We start from the raw sequence: 20,240 nt of genomic DNA on the forward strand, positions 1-20,240 counted from the left end.
CCAGGCAGTTTATCAGGTACACCCGCACAATCTCGGGCACTAGAGTCAAACACAAGGGTCTGCATGGCCCCTCACATCATTTAAAGGGGCGCAAATATGCAAAACAAACTTTTCTTACCTGATGGTACGTGTTTTTGTATATTTGGGATCTGCACAAGTCCCGAAAACGTGAAATGAAACCATTCAGACATGGCAGAGATATTTATAAAGCAATCTTGCCTTCCGTCATTCTTCCTCTAAACGAGCCATTTAGAATTTAAATAGCTCGTAGAGTTTTAACTTGCACTTACAGATGTAGCGACAAACTGTAGTTACTGCCAATAATTTTCTGAAGTGTTCCTGAGCCCATGTGGTGATATCCTTTCCACACTGAGGGATCGAAGGTCAGGGGCATTCGATGTCGGTTTTCGGCCTTGCTGCTTACGTGCAGTGATTTCTCCAGATTCTCTGAACCTTTTGATGATATTACAGACCGTAGATGGTGAAATCCCTAAATTCCTTGCAATAACTCGTTGAGAAATGTTCTTAAACTGTTGGACAATTTGCTCACGCATTTGTTGACAAAGTGGTGACCCTCGCCCCATCCTTGTTTGTGAATGACTGAGCATTTCATGGAAGCTGCTTTCATACCCAATCATGGCACCCACCTGTTCCCAATTAGCCTGTCCACCTGTTCCAAATACGTGTTTGATGAGCATTCCTCAACTTTCTCAGTCTTTTTTGCCACTTGTGCCAGCTTTTTTGAAACATGTTGCAGGCATCAAATTCCAAATGAGCTAATATTTACAAAAAATAAACCAGTTCGAATGTTAAGTATCTTGTCTTTGCAGTGTATAGGTTATAGGTTGAAAAGGATTTGAAAATCATTGTATTCTGTTTTTATTTACGATTTACACAAGGTGCCAACTTCACAGGTTTTGGGTTTCGTATAAGTAAAGAAGAGCAGGCAGCAGATTGCACATTCTCATACTTCTTTAATATCCATGAAGAAATTACGTCAGCCATCTTGAAAAATGTCTCAACTATAAGCTACGTGCAGGAGCCCAGGATAGTGTTTATTTAAATGTTCGCAATATTTCAATGTTTCTTACGAGGAAACTTTTCAAACTGCTATAAAACTGTATAAAATTGAGTAGATGACGGGTTATCGTGATTTAAAGAAATCCCATATTTTTTATAAAATTTCCCAAGCAATTTCCCATATTTTGAAATGAAAATGTTGATGTTTTTCTTAAACACCCGTAATAAAGATGTTTGTAGAATCCCCTGATGTTTTTTGGTGCTATATTAACTACAACTTCAGTGCCACGTTAAACGTTGTGTCGCTACTGGTCTGACGTTTTCTAAAAAAAAATAGTGTTAAGAAACCACTTAAAGCCTTGTCCAGCTGTTCACTGACATATAATTCATGTTTGACTCACTTTTACTGCAAATGAATATCGGCTCCAAATATCGACTAATGGCCTCCTTGACTATTAATAATCGGTATCGGCTAGAGATGTCCGATAATGGCTTTTTTGCCGATATCCGATATTCCGATATTGTCCAACTCTTAATTACCGATTCCGATATCAACCGATACCGATATATACAGTCGTGGAATTAACACATTATTATGCCTAATTTTGTTGTGACTCCCCGCTGGATGCATTAAACAATGTAACAAGGTTTTCCAAAATAAATCAACTCAAGTTATGGGAAAAAATGCCAACATGGCACTGCCATATTTATTATTGAAATCACAAAGTGCATTTTTTTTTTTAACAAGCCTCAAAACAGCAGCTTGAAATTTGAGACATGCTCTCCCTGAGAGAGCATGAGGAGGTTGAGGTAGGCGGGGTTGAGGTGTGTAGGGGTCTGGGGGGTAGCGGGGGGTGTATATTGTAGCGTCCCGGAAGAGTTAGTGCTGCAAGAGGTTCTGGGTATTTGTTCTGTTGTGTTTATGTTGTGTCACAGTGCGGATGTTCTCCCAAAATGTCTTTGTCATTCTTGTTTGGTGTGGGTTCACAGTGTGGCGCATATTTGTAACAGTGTTAAAGTTGTTTATACGGCCGCCCTCAGTGTGATTAAGTATACATTGCATTCACTTGAGTGTGTGAAAAGCCGTAGATACTATGTGACACGCAAAGGCAGTGCCTTTAAGGTTTATTGGCGCTCTGTACTTCTCCCTACGTCCGTGTACACAGCGGCGTTTTAAAAAGTCATACATTTTATTTTTTGAAACCGATACCGATAATTTCCGATATTACATTTTAAAGCATTTATCGGCCGATAATATCGGCAGTCTGATATTATCGGACATCTCTAGTATCGGCCTTAAAAAAAACATATCGGTTCATCGCTACATTAAATGCGTCATTCTTTCCCCTTTAGATCACAACTTGCTCTTCCAGCACTACCTTTCAGAGTGCCAACTGTATCTGGAAGCTGTGCCCGCCATGTTTCGCTTGGAGCTGCTGGAGAACATCTTCTCACTTCTCTTCCTTTCAAGCGCCGACTTTGCCCCGCGAAGCTCCAAAGATGTGACTATAAACGCAACCAATGCCGAAGCCAGAAAAAGTCAAACAGAGGAGGACCTCACGCACGGCTTAGGTGGCCGCCGTGCTTACCTGGACCTGGGCCACTATGTCCAGGGCTGCAGGGGCTTCCTGGCGGATGTGGTGGCCATGGAGGGGTTTCTGAAGCTTCTTAAAGAAGGGCTGGAGGGCATGTGCTTGCTCGGCCAGCAGGAAGGGCAGGAGACGGGTACAGCGCTCCACAGAGAGGCGGAGGTGGCGGAGAGCGTGGGCTGCTCTGTGGTGGCCGGCACGTTTGGCGCCCGCTTGCAGAGGTTATCCAAACGCACCGCCGAGGCTCAGTGGAGGCTGCAGATCATCACCAGCAATCATGGCAGTGGAAGTGGTGAGATGATCCATCTTTGTAAGGGGAACTGCACTTTTTGGGGGGAATTTTGTCCATCATTCACAATGTTCATATGTTTTTGTTTTTTTTCACTCTAACTCGTAAAGAAACGTAGCAAAATTGCTCTATTGCACTTTTAAAGTACTCTAAAACATTGCAGGGTTAGAAGGTCCCCTACGCTCGTCAGGCATCAGTGGTCTCTCTTCTTTGGAACGCAGCAAGAGCTCCAGTTTGAGGCGAAGCAAGAAAGCTACACCGAGACAAGCTATGGAGAAACACAATGGAGAAGTTAGCACAATTACTTCAGGTACAGTTTTTAATCGTTACATACACTATATTGCCACCTGCCTTGACTCACATATGAACTTGAAGTGCCATCCCATTCCTATCCTGGAGCATTCAAAGTTCCTTTCACTGGAACTAAGGGGCCAACCCCACACCATAATTCCTCCTCCACCAAATTTCACACTCGGCACACTCCGAAATGTGCCGTTCTCCTGGCAACCTCCAAACCCAGACTCGTCCATCAGATTGCCAGATGGAAAAAGCATGATTCATCACTCCAGAGAAGGCGTCTCCACTGCTCTAGAGCAGTGGTCCCCAACCACCGGGCCGTGGATCGATTGGTACCGGGCCGCACAAGAAATGTAAAAAAATATATATATATATATTTTTTTTAATTAAATCAACATAAAAAACACAAGATACACTTACAATTAGTGCACCAACCCAAAAAACCTCCCTCCCCATTTACACTCATTCGCACAAAATGTTTGTTTCTTTCTGTTATTAATATTTCTGGTTCCTACATTATATATCAATACAGTCTGCAGGGATACAGTCCGTAAGCACACATGATTGTATTTTTTTATGACAAAAAAAACAAAAAAACATACTCCAGTACCCCCCTCCCCCCCACCCCCCGGTCCGTGGGACAAATTTTCAAGCGTTGACCGGTCCGCAGTTACAAAAAGGTTGGGGACCACTGCTCTAGAGTCCAGTGGCGACGTGCTTTACATCACTGCATCCCACGCTTTGCATTGGACTTGGTGATGTATGGCTTAGATGCAGCTGCTCGGCCATGGAAACCAATTCCATGAAGCTCTCTGCGTACTGTACGTGGGCTATTTGGAAGGTCACATGAAGTTTGGAGCTCTATAGCAACCGACTGTGCAGAAAGTCGGCGACCTCTTTGCATAATGCGCTTCAGCATCCGCTGACCCCTCTCTGTCAGTTTACGTGGCCTACCACTTGGTGGCTGAGTTGCTGTTGTTCCCAAACTCTTCACTTTTCTTATAATAAAGCCGACAGTTGAGTTTGGAATATTTAAAAGTGAGGAAATTTCAAGACTGTATTTGTTGCACAGGTAGCATCCTATGACAGTTCTACGCTGGAAATCACTGAGCTCCTGAGAGCGGCCCATTCTTTCACAAATGTTTGTAGAAACAGTCTCCATGCCTAAGTGCTTGATTTTATACACCTGTGGCCGGGCCAAGTGATTAGGATGGGTGGCCAAATACTTTTGGCAATATAGTGTATTTACTATAAACTCAGACTTAGTAAGCGATTTTTGTTTTCAGAGGAAGGACGAGCGCACGGCGAAGGTGTTTTGTATCCGCCATCCTGTCCTCACAGCTGGTTGATCCCCGCCATGTTGTCTCCTCCGGAATCTCTGCTCATGTCCTGCATCCGCCGCGGTAACTTCATGGAAGCACATCAGGTCACTACGGAAACAACGTTTTCGTCACTTGTCGCGGTACCAAAGCGATATTCTAACACCGGCGTGTCCGTCGACAGGTGTCTCTCGTGTTCGACCTGGAGGCGTCGGCCTCCTGCGGGGAGCTGGCCTTCATGGAGTGCTACAAAGAAGTCCTGGTGGAGCTCGGCCGGGTGGAGCAGAAGATGGAGAGCCAGCCCTTGTCGTCGTCCTCGTCATCCTCTGAGGGGTTGGCAGCCACGTCTGGAACGGGTCGGAGCAGGCTGGGCAGCAGCGGACTCTTGACGCTGCAGGCTATAGGAAGTGCTGCGGCCGCAGGTACAACATTTACTGCTTGCATTGGATCTCATTCGATCAGGGGGTCAGACTTCTTTTTATTGAGGGCCACATCGCAATCATTGCTACTATAAGAACGCGACTTGTAACAATGAATGCATATGAATATTAACGTATAATAGCCTCGTTACACAATTTGCAATAGGCAGTTAGACTTAGACTAGACTTAGACTTCCTTTTCATTGTCATTCAAATTTGAACTTTACAGTACAGATAAGAACGAAATTTCGTTACATAAGCTCATGGTAGTGCAGGATAAAAAAGCAACAAGGTGCATATATGAATAAATAAATAGGTTACTGTACAGATAAATATGTTGCACTTTTTCACATACATCCACGTTTATGGATGTATGTTATATTGTCTTTTTTATTCCAGCGAGTTAATCCATTTTGGGGGGAGTTGAGGGGATCATTTAATTATAATGCGTTCAAGAGTCTTACGACCTGAGGGAAGAAGCTGTTACAGAACCTGGAGGTTCTGCTTCGGAGGCTGCGTAACCTCTTTCTAGAGTCCAGCAGTGAAAACAGTCCTTGGTGGGGGTGGGAGGAGTCTTTGCAGATTTTCTGCACTAAAATTAGAGACTTAACTATTAGGGGTGTGGGAAAAAATCGATTCGAATTCAAATCGCCATTCTCACATTGTACGATTCAGTATCGATTCTCATTTTTCAAAAATCGATTTTCAATTTTTTATTTATTTATTTATTTATTTTTTTAGTTAATTAATCCAACAAAACAATACACAGCAATACCATAACAATGCAATCCAATTCCAAAACCAAACCCGACCCAGCAACACTCAGAACAGCAATAAACAGAGCAATTGAGAGGAGACACAAACACGACACAGAACAATCCAAAAGTAGTGAAACAAAAATGAATATTATCAACAACAGTATCAATATTGGTAACAATTTTAACATAGCAGTGATTAAAAATCCCTCAATGACATTATCATTAGACATTTATAAAAAAAAAATTAAAAAAAGAACAATAGTGTCACAGTGGCTTACACTTGCATCGCATCTCATAAGCTTGACAACACACTGTGTCCAATATTTTCACAAAGATAAAATAAGTCATATTTTTGGTTCATTTAATAGTTAAAACAAATTTACATTATTGCAATCAGTTGATAAAACATTGTCCTTTACAATTATAAAAGCTTTTTACAAAAATCTACTACTCTGCTTGCATGTCAGCAGACTGGGGTAGATCCTGCTGAAATCCTATGTATTGAATGAATAGAGAATCCTTTTGAATCGGGAAAATATCGTTTTTGAATCGAGAATCGCGTTGAATCGAAAAAATCGATTTATAATCGAATCGTGACCCCAAGAATCGATATTGAATCGAATCGTGGGACACCCAAAGATTCGCAGCCCTATCAACTATACCCGAGTTTATACGTAGAGTTTGGCTCTGCTTGCAGGTGTGGCGTTCTACTCCATCTCCGACATAGCCGACCGCCTCCTCAGCACGCCGGCTCACCCACTGCCGTCCCTGGAAGAAGGCTACTGGTTGAGCAGGTGCTCCCCTAAGCCAACTGGGCCGGCGGGCACGCTGCTGGAAGAGCTCAGCCCGCCCGCCATGGCCGCCTTTGACTTGGCATGCTGTCACTGCCAGCTTTGGAAGACGTCCCGGCAGCTGCTCGACACCGCCGAGCGTCGCCTCAGTACCAGCCTGGATGCTCGAGGTATGAGCCAAAAATTTAGTGCACAAGTACACATACAGTCGTGGTCAAAAGTTTACATACACTTGTAAAGAACATAATGTCATGGCTGTCTTGAGTTTCACCGAACTTTCCACCAGAAGGTCTTATCTCTGTCCATGTGTCGTCGGATGAAACAAAAATTTAGCTGTTTGGCCACAATACCCAGCAATATATTTGGAGGAGAAAAAGTGAGGCATTCAATCCCAGTAATGCCTACCGTCAAGCATGGTGGTGGTTGTATTATTCTCTGGGCCTGTTTTGCTGCCAATGGAACTGGTGCTTTACAGAGAATACATGTGACAATGAAAAAGGAGTATTACCTCCAAATTTTTCAGGACAACCTAAAATCATCAGCCTGCGGGTTGGGTCTTGGGCACAGTTGGGTGTTCCAACAGTACAATGACCCCAAACACATGTCAAAAGTGGTAAAGGAATGGCTAAATCAGGCTAGAATTAAGATTTTAGAATGGCCTTCCCAAAGTCCTGACTTAAACGTGTGGGCAATGCTGAAGAAACAAGTCCATGTCAGAAAACCAACAAATTTAGCTGAACTGCACCAATTTTGTGGTCAAAAATTCAACCAGAAGCTTGCCAGAAGCCTGTGGATGGCTACCAAAAGCGCCTTATTACAGTGAAAATTGCCAAGAGACATGCAACTAAATATTAACATGGCTGTATGAATACATTTGACCCAGCAGATTTGGTCACATTTTCAGTAGACCCATAATACATTCATAAAAGAACCAAACTTCATGAATGTTTTTTGTGACCAACAAGTACGTGCTCCAATCACTCTATCACAACAAAATAAGAGTTGTAGAAATGATTGGAAACTCAAGAAAGCCATGACATTATGTTCTTTACAAGTGTAGGTAAACTTTTGACCACGATAGATACAAACAATTACGGTGGGGCAATTATAGGATTGTGATCACTGATTATGATTAATTTCTGTTTGATCACAGTGATCGGCAGTTTGCATATATTAACTCGATCAAACAAGGCGGAAATGCGTGAGCGTGACTGTCCACTATTGTGAAAAGTCAGGATCCTCACAATGTTATTAATGTCCAATCAGCATTGTGCCACTTCCTCCTCACATAGCTGGAGGTGGAGCCCTGAAAAACTAAATAAAGAAATATGGCTAACATTAACATTAAAGTTGAAACACAGACTTCAGTGACAAACTTTAGACTCAGTGACTGCTGGAGCTCACCAGTCATCCTGCCCTCAATGCGGACTCACACACCTACTAATTAATCAGAAAAATACATTTTTATATCTGAATATTTTTACTCATTCTTTTTGTTTATGTCTTTGCTCTGATTCAACTCCTTCTAAAAAAAACTCTGCAAACATGTTTTGTTCATTTTTGAATTTGTGGATAGAAGTTCTGGTTCCTGAAATAATCCTTAAACATGTTTTTATGTGTATACATTATTTTACAGTACCTCAAACTCAAACTGCACTTTAATGTGTTTGCATTAAATATAAGCAACAATATTTAAGATTTTTTAAAACATGTTATTATAAATGTGTTATTATATATGTGCCTGTTACTAGTTTTCATATATACTTACTAGAGATGTCCGATAATGGCTTTTTTGCCGATATCCGATATTCCGATATTGTCCAACTCTTAATTACCGATTCAATATCAACCGATACCGATACATACAGTCGTGGAATTAACACATTATTATGCCTAATTTTGTTGTGATGCCCCGCTGGAGGCATTAAACAATGTAACAAGGTTTTCCAAAATAAATCAACTCAAGTTATGGAGAAAAAATGCCAACATGGCACTGCCATATTTATTATTGAAATCACAAAGTGCATTATTTTTTTAACACGCCTCAAAACAGCAGCTTGGAAATTGGGACATGCTCTCCCTGAGAGAGCATGAGGAGGTTGAGGTGGGCGGGGTTGGGGGTTGGGTATATATTGTAGCGTCCCGGAAGAGTTAGTGCTGCAAGGGGTTCTGGGTATTTGTTCTGTTGTGTTTATGTTGTGTTACGGTGCGGATGTTCTCCTGAAATGTGTTTGTCATTATTGTTTGGTGTGGGTTCACAGTGTGGTGCATATTTGTAACAGTGTTAAAGTTGTTTATATGGCCACCCTCAGTGTGACCTGTATGGCTATTGACCAATTATGCCATGCATTCACTTGTGTGAAAAGCCGTAGATATTATGTGATTGGGCCGGCACGCAAAGGCAGTGCCTTTAAGGCATGCTCCCAATATTGTTGTCTTGGTGGAAATCGGGAGAAATTCGAGAGAATGGTTGCCCCGGGAGATTTTTGGGAGGGGCACTGAAATTCGGGAGTCTCCCGGGAAAATCGGGAGGTTTGGCATGTATGAGACGCAACTGCTCTGTACTTCTCCCTACGTCCGTGTACCACTCCGTACAGCGGCGTTTTAAAAAGTCATAAATTTTACTTTTTGAAACCGATACCAATAATTTCCGATATTACATTTTAAAGCATTTATCGGCCGATAATATCGGCAGTCTGATATTATCGGACACCTCTAATACTTACATCATGCATATAAAACCTTAATGTAGGTGTTTTGATGTTTTTTAAGGGCTTTTATAGGCAGTATATTGTGAGCGGACTTTTAAATCAATTTAGTTAATATTTAGAATGCATAATAAGCAAAAAAACATATTTATTCTTGTCTTACATAAGGATTGTGAATGATAGGCAAAATTCCCCAAATTATTAGCCTTTATTTAACCAGGTAAAATCCCATTGAGATCAAAGATCTCTTTTCCAAGGGAGACCTGGCCAAGAGGGCAGCAGCAAGGTTACATTAAAAACAGTAAACAAATACATAAAACATCACATTTACAACATTAAAACTTGCTCACATGACACATGTGCATACAGACAAGGTAGACTGCAGTCCTTTCACAGAAGCTTTAAACTCATTCAACGTAACTAGGGTTTGAAGTTTAATATTCGATTGTAGGTTATTCCAAGCCTTCGGTGCTGAAAACCTAAATGCTTTCTTGCCCAGTTCACTTCTTACTTTGGGGACGACAAATTGCAGAACATTCATTGAACTAAGATTGTGACTTCCTTGTTTATTTGTTAAAAGACAAGACAGATAAGATGGAGTGATACCCAGAATGGTTTTGTAGATGAAAACATACCAATTATTGAGGCGTCGAGCACATAAAGATGTCCAAAAAGTGCAGTTCCCCTTTAACTGGCAGGTTAAAAGCAATATAAAGTAATTGTGATATTAATCGGGTGGTGGTCTGTATATGCGGTTGGGAAACGCCAGAGTAAGCTTACGCTGTGCATTTCCGACCTTTATGTGCTTCCCCAGGAGTGACAGCGGAGCCCAAAATCCTTGCTTTCCACAACATTGGTGGATTTCCCGGGATTTTACAACAGATCAGCAAAATTCTTAACCATTCTACCACCAATAATAGCACAGTCAAGACGTCAGGTGATTTCCCGCCGCCGTAGGTCTACCGCTTCCTGTGGTACCGTTTGTGCTTTCAAGTGTGTTCTTAGAGGATGCCGCCGAGGAACCAGCCTTCGCCAGTCCATTTGGCTGCTGCATCCAAGAAGTGCTGCTCTGCTGCCACCCGGCGCTGAGCGAAGAGTGCATCGCCGCCCGACTCGGTCTGAACCGGCATTTGGAGAACACCCTGCAGGCACTGAGTTCTTCCAGCGACGGAGCAGGTGTGTACAGTCGCCAGCGGCCACGCTTGCGTTTGCGTGTTTTGAAAAAGTTGCTGTGTAACAGAAAGCAGCATGGTGGCATCAAGTTCTCTCGTGTCGCTGCTGGTGGATCAGGCCAACCTGAAGCCACTGGAGCTGGACGCTCACCCGGTGCGCTCCGGCATGCAGCAGCTGCTCCGCTCTCTGGACCAGCTGTGCCCCTTCGAACCCGACGGCGAGCTCGACCGGCCTGACTTTGTGCGCACTTTTCTCAACTACGTCAACACGCTGGCGGCTGTGCTGGTGCGCAGTCTCGCCGCTGATGGTTGGTAGACTGACTGGAGAAGATGGTCCGAGGAGAAGAATGTGGCTGCTACTGACTTGTTTGTTTGTTGGTTATTGTTTATAGACCAGAGCAGTGAGGTCAAGCTGGGGAATCCATTGTTGGTGTTGCTTCAAGATCCAGCTCAGCTTCTCTCTCACCTGCTGTTTGAGCGACAGGTGTCTCCTGACAGGTACGCCTACTGTCAGCAATTGGTCATCAGCTAACCTCAGCCTATTTTTAGTAAAATATAATACAAAACCCAAAACCAGTAAAGTTGGCATGTTGTGTAATTCGTAAATAAAAACAGAATACAATGATTTGCTAATCCTTTTCAACTTATATTCAATTGAATAGACTGCAAAGACAAGATATTTAATGTTCGAACTGAGAAACTTCATTTTTTTTGCAAATAATCATTAACTTAGAATTTAATGGCAGCAACACATTGCAAAAAAGTTGGCATAGGGGCATTTTCACCACTGTGTTACATAGCCTTTCCTTTTAACAACACTCGGTCAACGTTTGGGAACTGAGGAGACCAATTTTTGAAGCTTTTCAGGTGGAATTACTTCCCATTCTTGCTTGATGTACGGCTTAAGTTGTTCAACAGTAAGGGGTCTCCGATGTGGTATTTTAGGCTTCATAATGCGCCAAACATTTTCAATGGGAGACAGGTCTGGACTACAGGCTGGCCAGTCTTGTACGTGCACTCTTTTACTATGAAGCCACGCTGTTGTAACACGTGGCTTGGCATTATCTTGCTGAAATAAGCAGGGGCGTCCATGATAACGTTGCTTGGATGGCAACAGATGTTGTTCCAAAACCTGTATGTACCTTTCAGCATTAATGGTGCCTTCACAGATGTGTAAGTTACCCATGCCTTGGGTGCTAATACACCCCCTAACCATCACAGATGCTAGCTTTTCAACTTTGCGCCAAGAACAGTCCGGATGGTTCTTTTCCTCTTTGGTCCGGATTACACGACATCCACAGTTTCCAAAAACAATTTGAAATGTGGACTCGTCAGACCACAGAATACTTTTATACGTTGCATCAGTCCATCATAGATGAGCTCGGGCCCAGCGAAGCCGGCGGCGTTTCTTGGTGTTGTTGATAAATGGCTTTCACTTAGCATAGTAGAGTTTTAACTTGCACTTATAGATGTAGTGACGAACTGTAGTTACTGACAGTGGTTTTCTGAAGTGTTCCTAACACCATGTGGTGATATCCTTTACACACTGATGTCGCTTTTTGATAGGAGAGTCAAAATATTAGAAACTCCTCTCATGCAGCACAGTACAACAACAAATGACACAGCGTCCACAGTATAAAAAAACAATTTGAAACATGGACTCGTCAGACCACAGAATACTTTTACACTTTGCATCAGTCCATCTTAGATGACCTCGGGCTCAGTGAAGCCGGCGGCGTTTCTGGGTGTTGTTGATAAATGGCTTTGGCTTTGCATAGTAGCGTTTTAACCTGCACTTACAGATGTAGCGACCAACTGTAGAAACTGACAGTGGTTTTCTGAAGTGTTCCTGAGCCCATGTGGTGATATCCTTTACACACTGATGTCGGTTTTTGATGCAGTACCGCCTGAGGGATCTAAGGTCACGGGCATTCAATGTTACGTGCAGTGATTTCTCCAGATCCTCTGAACCTTTTGATGATTTTACAGGCCGTAGATGGTGAAATCCCTAAATTCCTTGCAATAGCTCATTGAGAAATGTTGTTCTTAAACTGTTGGATAATTTGCTCATGCATTTGTTGACAAAGTGGTGACTCTCGCACCATCCTTGTTTGTGAATGACTGAGCATTTCATGGAAGCTGCTTTTATACCCAATCATGGCACCCACCTGTTCTGAAAAGAGACACATGAAACCCTGAGCATAGCAGGTGACATCAGCGAGGTAGGGCTGCAACTAAAGACTATTTTGACTTAATGATTCGTTGACTAATCAGATTATAAAGGGTACACATACTCAGTGGCTCTAATTGAGCAATCAACTTTTTTAAATCCATCTTGAGATATTTTAGGCTCGTGCTTACTAACAACAGATATGACTAATTCATTCATAAATATTGATTCATACTTTTACATCCGGCAGTTACAAAAGTAAAGATAATTACTAAACGTTTGTCCAATTAAAAGCAAGGACAGGCAAAGTGCCAAATAAAATCAAAGATATTATTTTTTTTATGTAAAAAAAAAAAAAGAAAAGTAAAGGGGAGGCAGTTAAAATAGCAGCAATAACAGGAAACGATAAAACATCAAAACTGTCTAACTTCCTTGAAAAGAAACAAGCATTTTGTGATGTAATTAAACAGCTGCACACTGGTGTATTATTGATTAACTGCTGGAATTTTTATCAATCTAATAGACTCAATATATCATTGATGAAATATAAATAAATTGTATGTTTAACCTTATGATACCAACGCATTGGTGCCTAATGTTTTGTGAGTGTGTGATTGTCTGTGTCTGTGTATGCGATTGACATTTGTCATTGTCCATCCATCCATCCATTTACTACCGCTTATTCCCTTTGGGGTCGCAGGGGGCGCTGGAGCCTATCTCAGCTACAATCGGGCGGAAGGCGGGGTACACCCTGGACAAGTCGCCACCTCATCGCAGGGCCAACACAGATAGACAGACAACATTCACACTCACATTCACACACTAGGGCCAATTTAGTGTTGCCAATCAACTTATCCCCAGGTGCCTCTCTTTATTGCGCTGCTTTAAAGAGTACTTTGATGGATTTAGACAAAACATAGCACAGACTCTTTAATAACAAGCCAAAACAACGACGAAAAGCTCAACTGTCCTGTATGCGCTGCTCTGCCAACACACGCACACACACAGAAGTCCCTTTAGTGCCCTAACAAACGATGATAATTCACGAAAATCTTTAAATATAACAACAATATTGCGACAATAATAAACATTTAGAAAAAAAAAAATCGACTTTTGAATTGTCATTTGCAAAGGAGCCGACAGAAAGAAAAGGGTAGGGGGAGGAGACGCTAAACATGAGTTAGTGTCTTTTCCCCCGCTGTATATATCTCTGCTTTGACATTTTTATCCAGAGAAGTCCGGTTTCAAAACAATTAAAATTTTGCTGTGGTTTCGAAGCCCGTTTTGTTAATCTCTTCAGTACGAGCAAACACAAAATGAATGACTGAATGAAGTGTTATAACAGGAGATGTCCGATAATGGCTTTTTTGTCGATTTCTGATATTTGGATATTGTCCAACTCTTAATAACCGATTCCGATATCAACCGATACCGATATATACAGTAGTGGAATTAACACATTATTATGCCTAATTTTGTTGTGATGCCCCGCTGGATGCATTAAATAATGTAACTTTACCATTTAGTGGTCAATTGTACGGAATATGTACTGTGCTGTGCAATCTACTAATACAAGTTTCAATTAATCAATCAAAAACAAGGTTTTCCAAGATAAGAGAACAACTTCAACTCCAGTTATGAAAAAAAGTGCCAACATGGCACTGCCATATTTATTATTGAAGTCACAAAGTGCATTATTTTTTTTAACATGCCTCAAAACAGCAGCTTGGAATTTAGGACATGCTCTCCCTGAGATAATCCTGATACCGACTACAACTACGGGAAATACTATACTTTGACTTTCACGGAGTGCATTATTTAACATTTTTTTTAAACTTGCCTCAAAACAGCTACAAAAACAATGAAGTCACACAGCTTCAGTCCAGAGTATATTAGAGCATACTTGCCAACCTTGAGACCTCCGAATTCGGGAGATGGGGTGGTGGGGGGGTGTATATTGTAGAGTCCTGGAAGAGTTCGTGCTGCAAGGAGTTCTGGGTATTTGTTCTGTTGTGTTTATGTTGTGTTACGGTGCGGATGTTCTCCCAAAATGTGTTTGTCATTCTTGTTTGGTGTGGGTTCACAGTATGGCGCATATTTGTAACAGTGTTAAAGTTGTTTATACGGCCACCCTCAGTGTGACCTGTGTGGCTGTTGATCAAGTATGCCTTGCATTCACTTGTGTGTGTAAAAGCCGCATATATTATGTGACTGGGCCGGCACGCTGTTTGTATGGAGGAAAAGCAGATGTGACGACAGGTTGTGGAGGACGCTAAAGGCAGTGCCTTTAAGGCACGCCCCCAATAATGTTGTCCGGGTGGAAATCGGGAGAATGGTTGCCACAGGAGGTTTTCGGGAGGGGCACTGAAATTCGTGAGTCTCCCGGGAAAATCGGGAGGTTGAAACCGATACCGATAATTTCTGATATTACTTTTTAAAGCATTTATCGGCCGATATTATTGGACATCTCTAGTTATAACACCGATAGTTCGCGCACACAGGCATATTTGGCTCGATCTAATAGTTCATAAATCGAAAGGTTTTCAAAAAGAGGGGTTGGTAAATCGAGGTTTTCACTGTAAATAGATTTTCTTTCTTATAAAACATAAAAATTAAGTTGAGCAGCTCATTGCTTTTGACTTACAAATAAATTCCTGTTTGGTGCAGTGATGTAGTTTCTCTTTGCATCTTTTGTTTGTCCAGGCTGCTGTCACTTCTGCGAGAGTCGGGGCTTCGCCTCAGCGTGCAGCAGGTGATCGTCCAGCGCTGCTGCAACATCCTGCCCGTGTGGGCATCCTTTCCAAACCCACACCGAGACCAAGACTCCAGTCAAGCAAAAAAGGAAGGCGCTGTGTTCGGTGTGGACGCTCTGTCCTCGCTGCTCCAAAGACACGCTAAGGAGCACGTATCCACGCTCATGATGGTCGACCTTCAGTCCGACGTCAGCTCTGATTCGTCGTCCGCAGAGGAAAACTCCGCCGCGACCGCCAACCTTTCCGCCTCGCTCTCCTCCTCCCCCGCCTCGTCTTTCCTGCTCACGCCCTCCGCCCTGGCTTTCCTCAAGTCTCGCTTTCCTCTGGTGGCCCTGCTGGCGTGCATGAGCGCTTGCAAAGGCGAGAGCGCCCGCTCCCAGCCCTTGGGATGGTCCGGATATTTCCGCGCCGGCCGCAAAGAGGCCGTGCTGGATGGAGATCAGATCGCCAAGGAAGCTGACAACCTCCTAAAAGACTTCCCCATCCTGCGGGCGTACCTGCAAACCATGGCAGAACCTGTGCTTGGGGCCTCCTTCTCTGACGGCGACGACGGTTCCGCAGGACTCGGAGGGTTGGTGTGCGGGAAGCCAATCCTCAGTCTCCTGCTGGCTGGGCCTCAGGAGGAAGTCGCCCAGGCCGCAGCGGCCGAGGCTTTCCAGCAGGCGCTGTGCTCCAAAGACCTGCACCGAGCACTCAGGCTGCTGGAGCTATACGGGCCTGACTGCCACCAGCAGGGGGCGCTGAGGGACCGACTGCTAGCCTGGGCTGCCTTAGAGGGTTAGACACACTCAATGGAATCACTTTGCTGTTACATAATGTGTATTATATAAATTGAACTGTCACACACCTGAGCCTCCAGGAAGGGATCGGCATTCATAACAACCTTATATGATTATTATTTATTGACATGCATCAAGAAAATCAAGTTTGAGGAAAATATACTCATAAAAATTGTTTGTATTTTATCCTCACGCTTAACCCGTTTTGGCCACAAAAATGTTTAAAGTACCCCAATGTTAAATCATAATTATGAGATGAAACATAATTATGAGATCAGAAAGTTGAAATGAGATAAAAAAGTCATCTTTGAGGTATAAAGTAGAATTTAGGAGATAAGAAAGTTGTAATTATGAGATAACGTCGAAATTGTTAGATTCAAACTGCATAACTGCACTGCACTCTCATAGTTACGGCTTTTTCTCCCATAATTTCAACTTTTTATGTCATTATAATTTTCTTATCTCAAAATTTTGACTTTGTATCTCATAATTGTTGTTTTCTTACCTCCTAATTTTGACTTTTTACCTCATAATTACCATTTTTTGTCTAATAACCAACTTTTTATCTCATTAACTTTTTATCTCTTAATTATGAATTTTTATCTCATAGTTTTAACTTTCTTCATAATTTATCATTTTTATCTCATAAATATAACTTTTTTTATAACTATGACTTTTATCTCATCATTTCAACTTTCTTATCTCCTAATTTTGACGTTTTATCTTCTAGTTTTGACTGGAACGATAATTTCGACTTTCCTCATGACTTTGACTTTTATATGTCATAAATTTGACTTTTTTCTCATAATTTCGACTTTCTTCATAATTTCCATTTTTAACTCATAAATATGACTTTTTAATACCATAATTATGACTTTTTATGTCATAATTATGACTTATTATTGGGGTGTTTTATTAATTGTGGTGGAAACGGGTTTCCATATGCTTGTCCTAAAAGTGACATGGAATATAATCCTTATTGATATTAATATTTTTTACTAAATGACTGCTGGGAGGGCTCTTTATGGCGGGGTTAATGTAGATTACCAACAAGATAACATTTTGTGTGACCGAAGCTGTATCAGCGCCTAAAGCAAACGTTGAATTATGTAACCTAACATCTTCCATTATTCTCTTATTGTAATAATGTAGTTTAATGGAAGCTTTGTCTTTTTTCGAAACGTATTTTACCACCAAATCAATTGTGCCTTTCTTTATCCATTTAAAGGTGAGGAGGAAGGCGTGGGCCACTTGTTTCGGGTGCAAGATGCCAACTTGCGCGCCCGTGTCTCCCTGCAAGCCACTGCGTGTTGGCCCTTGTCGTCTTGTTTGGAGCTGCTCGACTTCTGCTTGGACGACGGCGACACGGAGGCCTCCCTGAGAGCAGACCTGCAGCTGAAGAGGAACGAGCTGGACATTTATCGCCGGGTAAATAGTTGAATGTATGAGCTTTGGAACGTTCGCCTGTTTAGAGGTTGCACAAGGAGCACACAATCGACTTACAGTGAGAATGCTTTGCTTTGCATAAGTGCAAAAATGTGTCAGATTTAAAAACCTGAGATGTTAGCCCATGGTCCGGTGCAAACTGTTATAGGAAAACTGCACTTTTTAAAATGTTTCATCATCCATAATCCTTATGAGGCAAGAACACATGTACAAACCCTGTTTTCATAGGAGTTGGGAAATTGTGTTAGATGTAAATATAAACGGAATACAATGATTTGCAAATCCTTTTCAACCCATATTCAGTTGAATGCACTACAAAGACAAGATATTTGATGTTCAAACTCATAAACTTTATTTTTTTTTTGCAAATAATAATTAACTTAGAATTTCATGGCTGCAACACATGCCAAAGTAGTTGGGAAAGGGCATGTTCACCACTGTGTTACATCACCTTTTCTTTTAACAACACTCAATAAACGATTAGGAACTGAGGAAACTAATTGTTGAAGCTTTGAAAGTGGAATTCTTTCCCATTCTTGTTTTATGTAGAGCTTCAGTCGTTCAACAGTCCGGGGTCTCCGCTGTCATATTTTACGCTTCATAATGCGCCATACATTTTCGATGGGAGACAGGTCTGGACTGCAGGCGTGCCAGGAAAGTACCCGCACTCTTTTTTTACGAAGCCACGCTGTTGTAACACGTGCTGAATGTGGCTTGGCATTGTCTTGCTGAAATAAGCAGGGGCGTCCATAAAAAAGAGGCGCCTAGATGGCAGCATATGTTGTTCCAAAACCTGTATGTACCTTTCAGCATTAATGGCGCCTTCACAGATGTGTAAGTTACCCATGCCTTGGGCACTAATGCACCCCCATACCATCACAGATGCTGGCTTTTGAACTTTGCGTCGATAACAGTCTGGATGGTTCGCTTCCCCTTTGGTCCGGATGACACGATGTCGAATATTTCCAAAAACAATTTAAAATGTGGACTCGTCAGACCACAGAACACTTTTCCACTTTGCATGAGTCCATCTTAGATGATCTCGGGCCCAGAGAAGCTGGCCGCGTTTCTGGATGTTGTTGATAAATGGCTTTCGCTTTGCATAGTAGAGCTTTAACTTGCACTTACAGATGTAGCAACCAACTGTATTTAGTGACAGTGGTTTTCTGAAGTGTTCGTGAGCCCATGTGGTGATATCCTTTAGAGATTGATGTCGGTTTTTGATACAGTGCTGTCTGAGGGATCGAAGGTCACGGCCGTTCAATGTTGGTTTATGGCCATGCCGCTTACGTGGAGTGATTTCTCCAGATTCTCTGAACCTTTTGATGATATTATGGACCGTAGATGTTGAAATCCCTAAATTTCTTGCAATTGCACTTTGAGAAACGTTGTTCTTAAACCGTTTGACTATTTGCTCACGCAGTTGTGGACAAAGGAGTGTACCTCGCCCCATCCTTTCTTGTGAAAGACTGAGCATTTTTTGGGAAGCTGTTTTTATACCCAATCATGGCACCCACCTGTTCCCAATTAGCCTGCACACCTGTGAGATGTTCCAAATAAGTGTTTGATGAGCATTCCTCAACTTTAACAGTATTTATTGCCACCTTTCCCAACTTCTTTGTCACGTGTTGCTGGCATCAAATTCTAAAGTTAATGAATATTTGCAAAAAAAATTTTTTATCAGTTTGAACATCAAATATGTTGTCTTTGTAGCATATTCAACTGAAAATGGGTTGAAAATGATTTGCAAATCATTGTCTGTGTTGGCCCTGCGATGAGGTGGCGACTTGTCCAGGGTGTACCGCGCCTTCCGCCCGATTGTAGCTGAGATAGGCTCCAGCGCCCCCCGCGACCCCAAAGGGAATAAGCGGTAGAAAATGGATGAATGGGATGGATGTATTCAGTTTAGATTTACATTACATTGTTTGCAGACGCCCTACGTTTATATGTACATCTAACACAATTTCCCAACTCATATGGAAACAGGGTTTGTATTTCCCTTTTCTGTGCCTTCTAGATAGACGCCCTTTTGCCAAAGGGGTTCACCTATTCCGCCTATAAACCCTCTAAAATCCTCCATAAGCCACCAACAACGGTCCATTTTTCATGCCGTGACCACGGCTGCCTCTAGCACAGGCTTACCCGGGGTCTCCCACCCAATCAGGGTCCCCAGATTTTGACGGCTGAATGCAAAAATTGGTGTTCATCGCTGTCAATCACAGACAACTCTGCTTTGGGTAGCAATTGTGTAGTCTCTCTTGGCTCTGTTGTTTTTTTCTACTACGTCGAGCGGGGCATGAAACCAGGTTGCCGGTGTGAGAGGCCAACGTCCTGACTACTGAGCTAAAATTACAGGCAATCTCCGGGACAGCCAGCACTATTCTTGAAGTTGACTGGACTCTGTTACACTCAGATGTGCATGCGCCCGTTGCAAAGGAGATGTATTGATTTAAAAAATATTTTTGTTCATGGATTATATTTTTGCATTGTAGCTGTTCTGTTGAGTACAATTATGTTGTTGTTTTTTCAAACTGCTTAGATGTTGGTGGGCGGGTGTTGTTGAGGTTTGGAAGGGGGCCCAAGACCCCCTCAGCTGTGCTGCATATTAATAAGCGGTGTCCTGATCCTATAGCTGGTATTCCGACACGTGACTTCTTCCCGGAAGTGAAAACAAGCAAGTAATGGTCAACTAAGCTACGATGGCTGTTGTGCAGAAAGCAGCGGGTGAAC

The 20,240-nt window shown here is 42.3% G+C and overlaps 1 protein-coding gene across 2 annotated transcripts in view; it reads left to right on the plus strand.

Annotated features, from left to right (window-relative positions):
- The window catches only part of zfyve26 (zinc finger, FYVE domain containing 26), a 72,298-nt gene that overhangs the window by 17,302 nt on the left and 34,756 nt on the right, over positions 1 to 20,240 (plus strand). For both annotated transcript variants that reach the window (XM_061969035.1, XM_061969036.1), the window contains exons 12-22: positions 2,374 to 2,901; positions 3,062 to 3,208; positions 4,482 to 4,621; positions 4,699 to 4,936; positions 6,389 to 6,652; positions 10,005 to 10,127; positions 10,196 to 10,366; positions 10,431 to 10,670; positions 10,755 to 10,860; positions 15,236 to 16,062; positions 17,293 to 17,492. In XM_061969035.1, the coding sequence (XP_061825019.1) occupies positions 2,374 to 2,901; positions 3,062 to 3,208; positions 4,482 to 4,621; positions 4,699 to 4,936; positions 6,389 to 6,652; positions 10,005 to 10,127; positions 10,196 to 10,366; positions 10,431 to 10,670; positions 10,755 to 10,860; positions 15,236 to 16,062; positions 17,293 to 17,492 (2,984 nt within the window). The remainder of the gene's footprint in view (positions 1 to 2,373; positions 2,902 to 3,061; positions 3,209 to 4,481; positions 4,622 to 4,698; positions 4,937 to 6,388; positions 6,653 to 10,004; positions 10,128 to 10,195; positions 10,367 to 10,430; positions 10,671 to 10,754; positions 10,861 to 15,235; positions 16,063 to 17,292; positions 17,493 to 20,240) is intronic.

The sequence above is a fragment of the Nerophis lumbriciformis genome, linkage group LG08 (assembly GCF_033978685.3).
Source record: "Nerophis lumbriciformis linkage group LG08, RoL_Nlum_v2.1, whole genome shotgun sequence".
Taxonomy (NCBI): Eukaryota; Metazoa; Chordata; class Actinopteri; order Syngnathiformes; family Syngnathidae; genus Nerophis; species Nerophis lumbriciformis.